Source organism: Salvia hispanica, chromosome 5 (assembly GCF_023119035.1).
Source record: "Salvia hispanica cultivar TCC Black 2014 chromosome 5, UniMelb_Shisp_WGS_1.0, whole genome shotgun sequence".
NCBI lineage: Eukaryota > Viridiplantae > Streptophyta > Magnoliopsida > Lamiales > Lamiaceae > Salvia > Salvia hispanica.
The window spans coordinates 9,902,671-9,917,631 of record NC_062969.1 but is presented as its reverse complement, the minus strand read 5'-3'; the positions used below and the strand labels follow the sequence as shown (position 1 = coordinate 9,917,631).

Here is a 14,961-nt window from a genome sequence, read left to right as displayed (position 1 = left end):
TCTTCATGGCTTCCCTCCAGTGCTTGTGTTTCATTGCCTCCTCAAAAGACTGTGGAATCTCTTCTTCTTTATAAAGTGCAGCTTCGAATGCCCTATCCGTTTCGGTAAGGTGTCCCTGGGTAAGATTTGTAACAGAGTATCTAGACTTCCGTCCTTTCCAGTCTGGTGAATATCTTCGAGGAGGAATGCCTCTTGTACTTCTGTGTGGTAATCTGTCGTGCCCTGTATCTTGCTCCGTAACTAGTTCCTCGGCATTGCTCCTGTCACTGTTAGTGGTTTCAGGTGAGTTATCGATATCCAGATCAGAAGTAGTTACCTCAGGATTTAAAGACTGGTTGGATAGCTCAGTAGTGTCCTGAGCCGGCACATTCTTTTTTGGGGATTTGACTGCCCGGTGGTATTGCTAACTTCCTCTGTTGAACTGACTTCTGTGACAGGGTTTTGGCATGGCTGACTGGTTTGGTTTTTCTCTCATTCTCCCTGAATGGTTTCAACCCAAAGATGTAGCCAATTTAGAGCGTCTCTATTTGAGTTTTCTGACTCCCTCTCCCACTGACCACTTGACCACTAGATTGGTTATAGAAGTATTCGCTTTCAACAAAGTCGCAGTTCATAGTGGTGTACATATGATTGTCGAAGGGTCATAGCACCGATAACCTTTTTTATTTTTCCCATAACCCAAGAAGACACATTTGACTGCACAAGGTGAGAATTTGTTACGGTCATATTTGGGGATGTGAACAAACACGGTACAACCAAAAATTTTAGGATCGAGATGGAGGGAGGATGGTACCGAGTTTTGGGAAGAGAAGACCTCTAGAGGAGTTTTGAAGTTAAGGATCCCTGTGGGGAGACGATTTAGGAGATAGACGGCAGTGGCAATGGCTTCTGGCCAGAAGGATTTTGGGATGTTGGATTCAATGAGAAGAGCACGAGTGATTTCTAGGATATATCAATTTTTTCGTTCAGCTACCCCATTTTGTTTTGGTGTAGGGATTAAAGGTAGGGTTTATATACACTGAGTTGTGGCTCATATGAACCACTAATATTTTTCAGGAACAAGATAGCAGTGAACTTTTTGGGTTGACGTGAGTCATAGGAACTCCACATGTTATCAGGGTCGGCTGCTGGCGCATTTTTGGCAACCTTCTCCTCCTCATCATTTTTTGCATGTAGATAATTGTGTAGTATATAGAGTGGTGAAAGAGTCTCACTACGGTTTAGAATGATTTGAAATATGTACTTGATAAATGTTGGTTTTTGGATTGATATAATATGTGTGCTCATTTACTTGACAAAGGAATTATTTAGTTTAAATTTTGAATTTATTTTTGGTAAGTGCATAAGTCATTAGAGTTGGGGTGTGACAGAGGCCTTTTGGGAGTGACCCAAAAACAAATCGTGCGGGCTTGACTCAAAGCGGACAATATCAAACGTTTGTTGCAGTCGACGATCTTAACAAATTATCAGAGCCTGGTTTTCGGACTAGGGTTTTGAATTCCGATGCTAGGGTTTTCTGGTAAATCGAAGATGTCTTCTTTGAACGTATAGGTCGACAAATTAGGGAGAAGTCTGTTCGTCTGGCATTGTAATGATGCGTCTGCAAGGGTGAATTCAGTTCGTGACAAATCTGAGGCAAGGAAGGAGAAGTCTGGCATTGTAATGATGCATCTGCAAGGTGAATTAAGTCAAGGTGGAGATTTGTTAGTATGTCTTGGATCTGTATAGGATTAGGTTTCCTAATTGGGGTAGAATTATGTTTCCTAGGCCTAGTCTGTCTCATGTGTGCATATATATATGGGAGTAGAGCACATAATTCTGTGATCTGAAATCCAATCAGATCCAATCTGTAGCCACAATCTGAAAACACTCTGAATAATATATGTTCTTCGTTTCCTGCCCGTGGATATAGCCAACAACGTTGGTGAACCACGTAAATCTGTGTCTTCTTTACGTTTCTGTTTATCTCGATTACACAATAGTTCTATTCTGTCATAACAAACTGGTATCAGAGCCAGGTTGGCGTCGGGTCTGGTCCGATTTGCGCGACCCATGTTTGAGTGGGGCCGACGATCCTTCTGAGTCGGAGCTCTATTTGGCACACCACCACCAAATATCCTAGTTGGAAAATATGAGCATAACATAAAATAAAATAAAAAAATATATGTCGTCCACTCCTCCGCCCAAATCCACCGCCTCCACGGCTACTCCGTCCTCGTCACTAGCCCTGCCGGCTTGGTCGGCTCCCAAATATATCATTGTAACCAAATATTAATTAATATTCGAACTTCAAATAATCAAACAACAAATTTCTTTTTAACGATTTGGAATTATTTAGTTTTTTTGTTTTTGTTTTTATCTTTTTTTTTTAATATTTATGTTATGTCCATATTTTCCAACTAGGATATTAGGTGAAATATATTTAAATAATTAACATATAATGTGTTATTTTATAACGGAAAAGTTAATGGTTCTATTAAATAAGGATTTGAATATATCGAATACAAAAGTACAAAGACTTACTAAAACGAAAAAATTGTATAAGGATCTAGTGAAGTTAACAATCAAAATATAAGAATTTAAGGATGTGTTTTGCCAAAAATGTAAGCGAGTTTCATTCGCTCGTTAATTTTTCTTTTACACTTATTATAACAATAAAATGTTCAAAATTCAGTTTTGAACCTTTTCGAAATTTCCAAATTCAGTTTCGAAAACTTTCAAAAAAATTCCAAATTCAGTTTTGAAAACTTTCAAAAAATTTCCAAATCCAGCTCTGATACATTTGCAATGATTTGATTAGTGGGAATCCGTAAATAAATATTCCAAATTTGGACATATACACATATAGTATTCCTATTAAAGTCAATAAATTTTTTTACTAATCTAACTCTTTCATAAACCTCATCCGCTATATATATAGCGAACCCATCTCAACAGAACTCATCACACACACAAAAATAAAAGAGAAATTATCATATCAAGAAATGGAGAAAACAATAATTTTGTCCTGCATTCTTCTTGTCCTCTCCTCATGCGCAAGCACAGCCCTCTCAAAGTCCTACTGGAAAAGCTCAACGTACAAGCCCGTCAAGCTGCAGAAAACACGCCTCCATTTCTTCATCCACGATATCCTAAGCGGATCCAACCCGTCCGCGGTCCGTATCGTCGGCCCACCCGGGCAGGAGAGCAATCCGATTGGCTTCGGGTCCGTGTACGCCATCGACGACGTTCTGACGGAGGGGCCGGAGATCAAGTCGGCGGTGGTTGGAAACGCTCAGGGGATGTATCTGTCTTCGAGCCAGGGACAGATTCCATCGTTGGTGTTGTACGTGGATCTCGCATTCACCACGGGGGAGTTCAACGGGAGCTCGTTGAGCGTGTTCTCGAGGAATCCGATAACGGAGAATCCCCGTGAGATGGCGGTGGTTGGAGGAAGAGGAAAGTTCAGGAGGGCTCAAGGGACTGTTTTTGTCAAGACTTATTTCTTGAACAATACTAATGGAGATGCTATTCTCCAGTATGATGTCGAGGTTGTTCATCCTCGAATACATACCTAGTGTTAGGGTTGCTCCCCGAAAGGGATCACCTAAATCAATTTCTAATACTACATTTCCTAAACAATATTTTATTAAGATTTGGAGTTTGTGGTGCATTGGTCGGTCTACATGAATATCAAATTTTATTTTATTATATTATTTTTTTAGTCAACTTCATTATTGTTCCATAAGTTTGATCAACTCTAAAACGATTACCACTTTATTTTTTTAATATTGGGTACCACAAATAATTTTGTTAGTTGTTTATAGGTTGAGAATCTATTTTTTTTTAAAGAATGTAATAGTACTCCTATTAGTCAATAGTAATGAGGTATGAATAGGTCAATAGGTCCATTGACATTCTTCTTTTTTGTTAAATTTAATTTTATATAATACTCCATCTCCATTCCACAAAAGTAAACACTAGGATGACATAAATTTTGATACATAATTAGTAAAATAAAATAGAGATGGGTGTTGTTAGTGGAAAATTAAATTTACCCATTGTAAAGAAAAATAAGTTATAAAAAATAAAAATAGCATATTTTATTAAATAGAGCAAAATAAAAAAAATGTCTAATTTCATGGGATGGAAGAAATATTATTATTTCTAAATTTTCAAATTTAATTACTAAAAGCGAATGAAGCAAAAATTATGGTTGTGTATTTCGGAGGTTAAAAATAGCGAAGGTTACAAGAAATACTTACAACTCATAACCGAGAGTCAAGTAATTTCTAAATAATAGTACTACAACCTGGGGAATGATCAATTGCTAACTCATCGTTTAATTGCTAACTACAACTAATTTGATGACACATGATTTTAAAAAACGCGTGGTCTACAATTTGCCACGTGTAATTTTCATTTTTATTAATTAAATCAAAAAAGATAAAAAAAAAACGCCAAATTAGGGTTTTGGATGAAAATGTCAATATAGTGTTTCGAAAATATCAACACAATGCTTTGAGAATGTCAACACAAATTTAGGATTGACATTGTATATGCTTTATATTGACATATTATCTTAGCTGTATTGACATTAACCTGTGTACGAAAAATACGAAAATTCTAGATTTTTTTTTCAAATTTTGACGTCGGAATATATGCATGTAGTATATCGTTGGAATCCTTATAAAATTATCTTTAATTTGATATATGTTATATGAATTTAAAGTTTTGGAATTTCTTTTAAAAGTTAGTTATAACTAACTTGACATTAATACCCCTATTGATTTTTATTGGAATTAATCATATAGCCTTATTGACGTTTTTTGTTGATCGTATTGACATTTTGTGGTAGATGATCTAGGCCTTTAATTTGAATATCTAATGGCTATTATTGAGTTGTACTTAGCAATTAACCATTGAGTTAACAATATAACAATCCCCACTACAACCTTATGTATATATATGTATTTCGCTGCTTTCCTCTGTATTAGTATTTCCTAATTTCAATTACTATTAAAGTACTCCTTATGAGAGTGACTGAGTGAGTATGCCCCATCAACACAAACATATATATGATCCAACCATTTCAAGTGCACAAGTAAAATGGATATACTATACCAATGGAAATCTTATACTAATTGTTACTCCATATTACCATATATTACATCTCCTTGGCTTGTTTGCGTTTAATTACAAAAATCATCACCCCAAACATACAAAGAATAATCATCAAATATCAACTCTTCTTGAATCCAAGTGTGCACCTTCGATCGCCTATTACAACATCTCTGGCCGAGAACTTTCTTCCAATTACTTTCTTTCCATATGTTTCTATGTCTTCATAAATTTGTCATTGAGTTTATTATAGAGTTGTAGAATGAGGTTGATGGGACGGAGGAGTTTTGGAAGAAGGGCTTCTTTTATTACATAGATTGTTGACCTTTGAATCTACTTGTGTAAACTTTTTCATTACTGCAGTTGGAATGTGTTGCTACAAATAAATTGTTGAGAATTTGGTCAAATATTATTTTATACAAAAAAAGATTCAGTAGTTTTACTTATACTTCCCCTTGCCACAACTATTACTTGTAAAAATTCAAACTAGAGGATTGGACAATCTACGTAAACATTTACACTACAAGAATGGAAGCAAAAATAAATAAATGCACTAAATAGCTACATGTAATATTTACACAAACTCTAAATTGTTTCCTTTTCAGCACATTGATCAAATACACGATGAACATTCAATTGGTCTGAGCCTTCCATTACTGAAGCTTTAACTTCAAATGTGTTTTTCATATATGAAGAAACTGTGTAACTATAGTAAACATTAATAATAATGGCTTTCGAGTAAGAGCATTCACCATGGTAAGATTATGAATACGTCTGACAAGGAAGACGTTTTTAAAAGGGTGGCGACTCTATTGTGTGCGTGTCAACTGGCTAGGAGGGTACCTAGACCTAGCTGTGTCGTTGGGTCTGTGCCTAAAACCTCTTGTCAACAAAAATACCTCAACCCACTTCTACTGGCTAGTATAGTGGAGTAAGGATCGATCCCATAGAGATGGATGTAGGCGAAGTGCAATTGCAAAGACATTTTGGAAGGGTTGGTTTGCTACCACGCTTTATAGGGTTGAGATTGAAACTAGGCGTGAAATAAAATGAAACTCTACTTATACTGACCAGTAGGTAACTAAATGCTTAATACTACTGGATGTGTACGTGAATGTGAAAGTTGGACACCTAGTTATGCATATGAGAAGCTACTAGATGAAACTTACTAAAAATGGCTAGACAAAAGGTAAAGGGAATCAAAGGACATGCTGGCAGACTGGCTGCTGGGTTTGCAGAAAAGCTGAAAAAAGTGCAAGTACAAAAGCAAAAAGTAACAAAAGCAACATATCTTTGATTGTGACATTTTCTTCTTCACCAAGCTAAATTAACCAGATCTAACAAACTCCATTGATGAATGCTCAAGTTCAAAAATTCGTAAATGCAATATTTAACTTGAAATTGAGAACGAAAGCAAGAAAACCTGAGATTTATGCATACTGGTCAACAGGACAGAGTGACAGAAACAAACAGAAACGAATTCCATGCATTTTTTAGAAACTTAAACTGATTAAAACTTGTAAACACAATAAGGAAAGATTAGATCTAACTAAGCTAGGCAGATTCAAGCACTTAAGCAACAGAAATCAACATAAAACTATCAGATCTAGCTAACTAGAGAGATTTTAAGCAATAACAAAGCTTAACTCAAATAAAACCATAAAAACTTAACTTCATTCAAACATTCAAATCAAAAGATGCTTCAAACAGATTAACTACTGAAATCCGAAACAAAAAACAAGTTCTTAAACTAAGAAAGCATTATAAGAAAGCATGTAAATGGTTGATGGCTTCTTCTGAAACTGGAACTGGACTACGGCGGCTGGAATGATTCAGGCATGATGACTCCCCGCCGGCTGGTGGCCGGAATCTTCATGGCAGGCTGCTGGATTTAGAGAGTGGAACTTAGAGCTAATGGAGCTATTCTCTCAAAAGTGATTTCAAAGTGATAAGTCAAAAGTGATTCCTTCTTAAGTTCAACTCCTATTTATAGGGTGGCTTGCCCTAATTTCTAGGGCTGCCTCTTCATGCGAAATGACAATTTTGCCCCTCTTTAGTAGTTGATTGTTCCAAGCAAGTCCTTCCTTCTTGTGTTCAGTTCCGTAGCATCCATCCTGGCCAGTTTGCACCTTTTCTGCCCATAATTGTCAGTTTGCACTTTTTCTGCTCATACTGGCCAGTTGCACACTTTTTGCTGCTTTTTCACGCCAATTCCTTCTGATCCTTTCCTCCTGATTTAGTACCTCAACCTGCACACTTTAGCAACTATTTTGCATATATTATCAAATAAAGCACGTTATACTGATCAGTAACCAAGGCCTAAACGAGACTCATTAACGTCCATCGACATTCTTCTTTTTTATAATTTTAAATCTAAACAGCTACTCCATTCCGTTCCGTCCATGATTTATAGTTTCACTATATATTGTTTCTAAATTTTCAAATTTAACTAAAAGCGAATGAAATTAAAATTATGGCTGCATATTTTTGGAGTTGGAGGTATGATTTCTGCGTGTAAATTAATAGTATAACGGAATATTTAAAGGAACAAAAACGTGTAATACAAGATGAGATGAGATACGGCAAATAATTCCATACACTATTTATTTATTTAAAATCATCTAATTTTTTTTTATAATAATAATTCACCAAAACCCATAAATAACCCTAAAAACTGACCATTTTGCACCGCTTGCTTCTCTCCGATCAGGCGTAACGGCTTATGATTTGCACACATAAATAAAAGTAAAAATTTGAATTCTGAAGGAGGGTCTTATTCTAATGCTTATAGCACCCTAATCCAAAATCAAGACTAAATCTCCACCCTTGGATTTTAAAATGAGTGGAAGAGATTAAAGCTCACAAATCTCAATAAATAGTAGACAAAATATCAACAAACGGGTAATATCGTCATTATGTTATCATATGATAATTTTCGTGGGTGTTTTTTTATATCAACATTGTGTATTACAAATATCAACAATATGACATTAGAATATCAATACAAGGACAAGAAAATATCAACACATTTTTATTGAGATTGGACATGCATAATATTGAGATTTTGCCTACAATATATTGTGATTTTTTATTGCATTTGTTGATAAAAGCTGCTTATCAACATGTACGAAAATTGAAATATAATTTATCAAATTTCATCACCCGAACATCGTCGGAATATATGCAATTGAGATCTCGTTGGAATCCTTATTAAATTATCTTTAATTTGATATATTTTTTGCGAAAAAATAATTTAAATTGAGAGAGTTACGTAAATTTAAAGATTTGAGATGATTTTGAGGAGAGAGAAAGTAGTTAGTTATAATTATTACATATAAGATTTGACATTAATACCCTTTTAATTTAATTAATAATTATTTAAAATTTAAAATAAATTATGCTTGGCATTATATTAACCACAAAATCTTCTAATCTAATAGTTGAAAATTAGTCTTAATTTGAAATTAATAATTAGTTAATAATTGATTACATCCCTGTCACGGTAAATATGATTATCATTCTGACAAACCCCACTTGCCAAAGAATCTAACATATATATATCGATGTAAGGTAACACATATTCATCACGGAATTTTTGGTGACGCTCTTCTTTTAATTGAATTATAATGTAATCAAAATAAGGGAAATTGAAGGAGCCACAATCATAGCCCTGCAAGTGCACACAAACATGAAATAAACTACTTACTTAATTGCTAATGAAGTGAATAATACTTCCCCCGTCCCCTATTAAGAGTCATATTTTTCTATTTCGATCCGTCCCCAATTAAGAGTCACACTTCATTTTTACCATAAATAGTAAGTAGGTCCCACATTCCACTAACTCAATTCACTCACATTTTATTATAAAACCAATATAAAAAAATAGGTCTCACATTCCACTAACTTTTTCAACCAACTTTTCTTTACATTTCTTAAAACCCGTGCCCGGTCAAAGAGTGACTCTTAATATTTTCAACCAACTTTTTTTTACATTTCTTAAAGAGTGATGCTAAATGGCGACATTATGGCTGGCCATAATCAGATTTTTAATTTGAAAATTGAGTCATTTAATGCACTTAGAAAGTATCAAAATTTTCAAGACTATGCTACCCCTTGCCTTAATTCATCCAACAATATTTTACTTAGCCTTCTATAAAATGTAGTAGCTTTATACTTATGAGTATTTCTTTTCTTATTTTTTCAGATTTTTAATTTTAAAAATAATTAACAATATTAAGTAAATGGAGTATAACATAATATTTAAATTCCTTTAATGTACAGGTCTAATGTGTAGTGACACGTTTTGCACTAATATGATAAATTAATATAAATTTAATGTAAAGTAAAATACAAAGTTAATATTTGAAATTATTGATGATTTAAAAAATAATGTTTTGACACTATAATAAAGTCTACGACAATAGCAAAAACAATAATAATAAATAATAATAATAATAATTACGTAGATTACATTTAATCGTTTAAAATTATACTCCCTCCGTTCCATAGTAATAGAGGCATTTCATTTTGCACACTCGTTTTGAAAAATAATAATTAATAATAATAATAATAATAATAATAATAATAATAATAATAATAATAATAATAATAATAATATACACATTTCATGTGATTAGTACCCTATCATATTTTGATGTTATCAATTACTTTTAAAAATATAAATTAATAATTTTATAGCATATAAAAGAAATATTAATTTGTGTACTAAGTATATATACAATATATAATTATGGGAAATGATATGATACATCCTTATGTGATAACCACTCTTATTCGACCCATTTTTTATTATAAATGTAAAATCTAGACATCTTGAGTGAGACAAACTAAAAAGGAAATGTAGACATCTTGAATGAGATGGAGGTAGTACTATTTAGGAATAATTTTTTCTGCGACTTTACTTTTCCATCAAATAAACATGACCTTAGTTATAGTACAATATATTTGTTTTTAGAGGTGATTAAATTAAGGAGGTGGAAATGGAATTTAAAAAAATGGTACTTAAGATATTTCCAATTAAAAAACGGAAATGTTATTTTCTCCATTCCTATATAGCTGATATCCTTTTTTTTTATCAAAGTTTAAAAAATGAATGTTTAATGTGTTAAGGGATAGGTAATAAAGTAAAAGAGAAAATAAAATTATAAAATGAATAAAATAGTGAGTAAAGTAAGAGATAAAATAAATTAAGAGTGAAAAAATATGTATTATAACATATACTATAAAATTCACTCAGCTATAGTTAAACTTTTCTAAATGAAAAAATGTTTAATTAAAAATGGAAAGTTTCAATATATGCAATAAACGTACATACTTTAGCATACTCTTATATTCTATATTCTTCATTTAAAAAACAATGATTTATACTGGTGATATATAAATTTGCAAAAAAAAATCATAGACTTCGTTTTCCACATCATACACAATTTTTCAAATATAAATAAAATGGGACAATTGAAAAGATATATTAAAATTAAAATATAATTGATGATTTTAAAAATTGCGACAAAAATTAATTAAACTAATTTAGATTTTTTTTATATTCACATCTTACTATCATGTTTTTATATTACGAGTCCAAGTCGATTTGTGGGACAAATATTTAGTCTTACTAGAAATAGTATGAGCATTAACTTTATTGTACTACGATATTTATGTATATAAAGATCCGATAATAATTAATTTTAGGAAATATGGTTATAATTAGTGTAGAGAGAGATTGATTTCAAATATTTAAAATGAAATGTACAACCCCCCACAATTAAAGTAAAAGGGTGATTATGTAAAAGTACATAAGCACTATCTAAAACTATTATTTTATTATATTATACTTTTCAATTATTTACAAAAATGCCACCGTGTGGCCAGCCACATTATGACCACATAACATTATTGTATCTTAAAACCCGTGCCAGATCAAAGAGTGACTCTTAATAGGGGACGGAGGGAGTAGTAGTTGTTATATTACCTCACTTTGGTCAATGAGTCGGCGGTATTCCTTGTATTCTTCACTATTTCTAACTTCATCTGTCACCAAAACCTCTTCATCACTCTCTTCATCACTATATTCTGCTTCTTTTTCTAGAAAATCTGGATATCTGTTAAATATTTCCTGTGGCGAAAACAAAAACAAAAACAAAATATAAAATCAGATGTAATTATAAGCAAAGTAAAAAAGGAGAATGTACATCAGATGAGGAACCCGAATCCGAATTCAAATCCAAATCCAAATCCAAATCCGATTGGTGCAGTCTCTTGGGCGGATGTGTCACCACCTCACTTTCGCCTCTCTCGGCCGGAGTAAGATTAAAATTAAGATTAAGATTAAGAGAGGGATCCGGATCTGTCATCATCAACACACACCATCGCCATAGCCCTATTTCAATTTTATTTTATTTAATTACCCCAAACTAAACTTACGCTTCAAAGACCTAATCGGGGGGACAAGGAAATTATAGAATTATAGTAGATATCTAGGGTTTCCTTATCTATCAAGATCTTTTCTATCTTTCCGTTCCGTTTGTAATATCTTTGATTTGTTTTTAATAATTCTCATAATTCCTCTAGAATGAACGTGATCAATTGCTAACTAATTATCAATCCCAAATTGAGATAAATTTTCAACCATTAGATTAGAAGATCTTGTGGTTAATATAATGTCAAGTGTAATATATTTTAAATTTAAATAATTATTAATTAAATTAAAAGGGTATTAATGTCAAATGTTATATGTAGTAATTATAACTAACTACTTTCTCTCTCCTCAAAATCATCTCAAATCTTTAAATTTACGTAACTCTCTCAATTTAAATTATTTTTTCGCAAAAAATATATCAAATTAAAGATAATTTAATAAGGATTCCAACGAGATCTCAATTGCATATGTTCCTACGATGTTCGGGTAATGAAATTTGATAAATTATATTTCAATTTTTACGTGTTGATAAAGTTAGCTTTTATCAACAAATGCAACAAAAAATCACAATATATTGTAGGCAAAATCTCAATATTATGCATGTCCAATCTCAATAAAAATGTGTTGATATTTTCTTGTTCTTGTATTGATATTCTAATGTCATATTGTTGATATTTGTAATACACAATGTTGATATAAAAAAACACCCACGAAAATTATCATATAATAACATAATGACGATATTACCCTTTTGTTGATATTTTGTCTACTATTTATTGAGATTTGTGAGCTTTAATCTCTTCCACTCATTTTAAAATCCAATGGTGGAGATTTAGTCTTGATTTTGGATTAGGGTGCTATAAGCATTAGAATAGGATCCTATGGTGATAACCTAATACCCTATCATTTTATGGATCAAAAATATTATTTTTACTAAAAATGGTATTTATACACTATAAAATGATATTTTTTCAGCATGCATAAAATGATACTTTTAATCTATAAAATGATATATTTCGTCCATAGAATGATAGGTTATTAGATAATCACCATAAATATGGGTTATCATATGATCGCATCCCTAAAGTTGGAGTATAAATGGTCAAGTGTGTATTTATAAACAAAAATAAACTTTTAAATGCAATCTCTGCCCTTATAAGAGAATAATCTTTAAATTAATGTATTTTAGAAAAATAATAATTATATATATGCAAAGAAAAAAAAGTTGTTAGTAGATAATTGAATTGTTTTACCGTCATTGAGTTATTTTTAAAAAATATTTAAATACGTGTTACTCCGTATCAAAACTATTATACATAAAAAACATAAAATATTTTTTTATTAAACTTAGCATATAAATGTTGATTAATATCTTTTGAATATCTAATATTCCATTTGGTCCCTATTAAATGTCCTATATTTTCTTATTTGGACGACCTCAATAAATATTTCGTTTCATTTTTACTAATTTTAGTTTAGTTAGTGACCCCACATTGTACTCCTTCACATAGTTCACCAATTTTTAAAATTCACAATTGTCAAAATGAGACATCTATTGGAGACGAGAGTGGGTACAAACATTACAAATACAAATACAGTATATAATTAAGAACATATCTACTTCAAAAGTGAAACAATATCATCAATATACTATATAAATAAAAAATTTCCTATTAAATGACAAAATATTTATTCATAAGTTATAAAAAATTTCTTCTAGATATGTGATAAACTTGTGGTTAATATGTTTGATGGTGTCTAATGTGCATATGTTGGAGTTTTATTGTTCATTTTCATAGGTTTTCATTTAATTATTATTTATTAAATAGTTGAGTTAGCGAGTTTGTTGAGATTGAGTAGCTAAATTATACTTGTGAAAACGTGCCAAAACAAAGTTTGGGGTGATCGTGTTTTTGAATCCGAAATATACGACATGTACTATATATATTAATTGCGACGCGAGGCATGCACAATAATAACATCGGAAATATTTTTTTAGTAAATACACTCTGTCGAATTTGAGGGGATTTTCAAATGTTAAAAAATTTAAACGTGTTTCATTCACTCGTTAATTTTTTTTTTACACTATGTTCAAAATTCAGTTTTGAAACTTTTCGAAATTTTCCAAATTCAGTTTTGAGAACTTTCAAAATTTTCAAAATCCAGCACTGATACATTTGTAATTAATGATTTGATATAATTATGGGAATCTCAATAATTACAATTTTCCAAATTTGACATATATATGGAATATATATTTATGATAATAAAAGATGTTCACTAATCTAACTCTTCCAAAAACCATACATTCGCTAAATCGCTATAAATAACGAACCCCCTCTCAACAGAACACACCACACAAAACAAAACAAAAAAAAAAAAAGAAGAAGAAGAGAATTATCATATCAAGAGCAATGGAGAAATTAATTATTTCTCCGGCATTCTTCTTGTCCTCTCCTCATGCGCAAGCACAGCCCTCTCAAAGTCCTACTCGCAAAGCTCAACGTACGAGCCTGTCCAGCTGCAGAAAACACACCTCCATTTCTTCATCCACGATATCCTAAGCGGATCCAACCCGTCCGCGGTCCGCATTGCAGGCCCACCCGGGCAGGAGAACAATCCGATTGGCTTCGGGTCCGTCTACGCCATCGACGACTTGCTGACGGAGGGGCCGGAGATCACGTCGGCGGTGGTCGGAAACGCTCAGGGGATGTATCTGTCGTCGAGCCAGGGACAGATTCCATCGTTGGTGTTGTACGTGGATCTCGCATTCACTACGGGGGCGTTCAACGGGAGCTCGTTGAGCGTGTTCTGGAGGAACCCCATAACGGAGAACCCCCGTGAGATGGCGGTGGTCGGGGGAAGAGGAAGGTTTAGGAGAGCTCAAGGGACTGTTTTTGTCAAGACTTATTTCTTGAACAATACCAATGGAGATGATATTCTTGAGTACGATATAGAGGTTGTTCATCCTTAAGGAATCACCTAATACAGTAGTTTGAATGTACCCTGATATAAGATGGGTGCTCCTATATTTTAAAATTTGGAGACTGTGGTGCATTGGTCGGTCTACATGAAAATCATATTTTATTTTATATTTTTAATTTTAGTCAACTTTATTATTATTGTTCCATAAGTTTGATCACATTCTTCTTTTTTATTAATTTTTAATTTTATATTACTTCTTTCATTCCACGAAATACACACTAGGATGACATTTATGACATACATTTTGAAAAAGTAAAATAAAATTTAAAAAAATTGATTTGAGTTTTGTTAGTGTAAAATTAAATTTACCTTATTATATAGAAAAAAAGTCATCGAATACCAAAATACTATTTTATGGAAAGGAAGAAATACTATTATTATTTCTAAATTTTCAAATTTAATTACTAAAACCGAATGAAACAAAAACTATAGTTGCATAT

The 14,961-nt window shown here is 32.3% G+C and overlaps 2 protein-coding genes across 2 annotated transcripts; both read left to right on the top strand.

Annotated features, from left to right (window-relative positions):
- Positions 1-2,984: 2,984 nt before the first annotated feature.
- LOC125189374 (dirigent protein 4-like) lies at positions 2,985-3,557 on the top strand. Its single transcript, XM_048086655.1, has one exon. The coding sequence runs from the start codon at positions 2,985-2,987 to the stop codon at positions 3,555-3,557; it is 573 nt and encodes a 190-aa protein (XP_047942612.1).
- A 2,717-nt stretch (positions 3,558-6,274) lies between these two features.
- Positions 6,275-14,510, top strand: LOC125189373 (dirigent protein 4-like). The gene is made up of 2 exons (XM_048086654.1): positions 6,275-6,330; positions 14,006-14,510. Exons 1-2 carry the CDS (start codon positions 6,275-6,277, stop codon positions 14,508-14,510), a joined length of 561 nt encoding a protein of 186 aa, XP_047942611.1.
- The last annotated feature ends 451 nt before the right edge of the window (positions 14,511-14,961 follow it).

What these genes read in the sequence shown, in the direction of transcription:
- LOC125189374 (XM_048086655.1), top strand. Translation starts at nt 2,985, where the DNA reads ATGGAGAAAACAATAATTTTGTCCTGCATTCTTCTTGTCCTCTCCTCA.
- LOC125189373 (XM_048086654.1), top strand. Translation starts at nt 6,275, where the DNA reads ATGGCTAGACAAAAGGTAAAGGGAATCAAAGGACATGCTGGCAGACTG. An exon ending in GCTGGCAGACTGGCTGCTGG is followed by an intron (nt 6,331 to 14,005) that starts GTTTGCAGAAAA and finishes CTCATGCGCAAG; the next exon opens with CACAGCCCTCTCAAAGTCCT.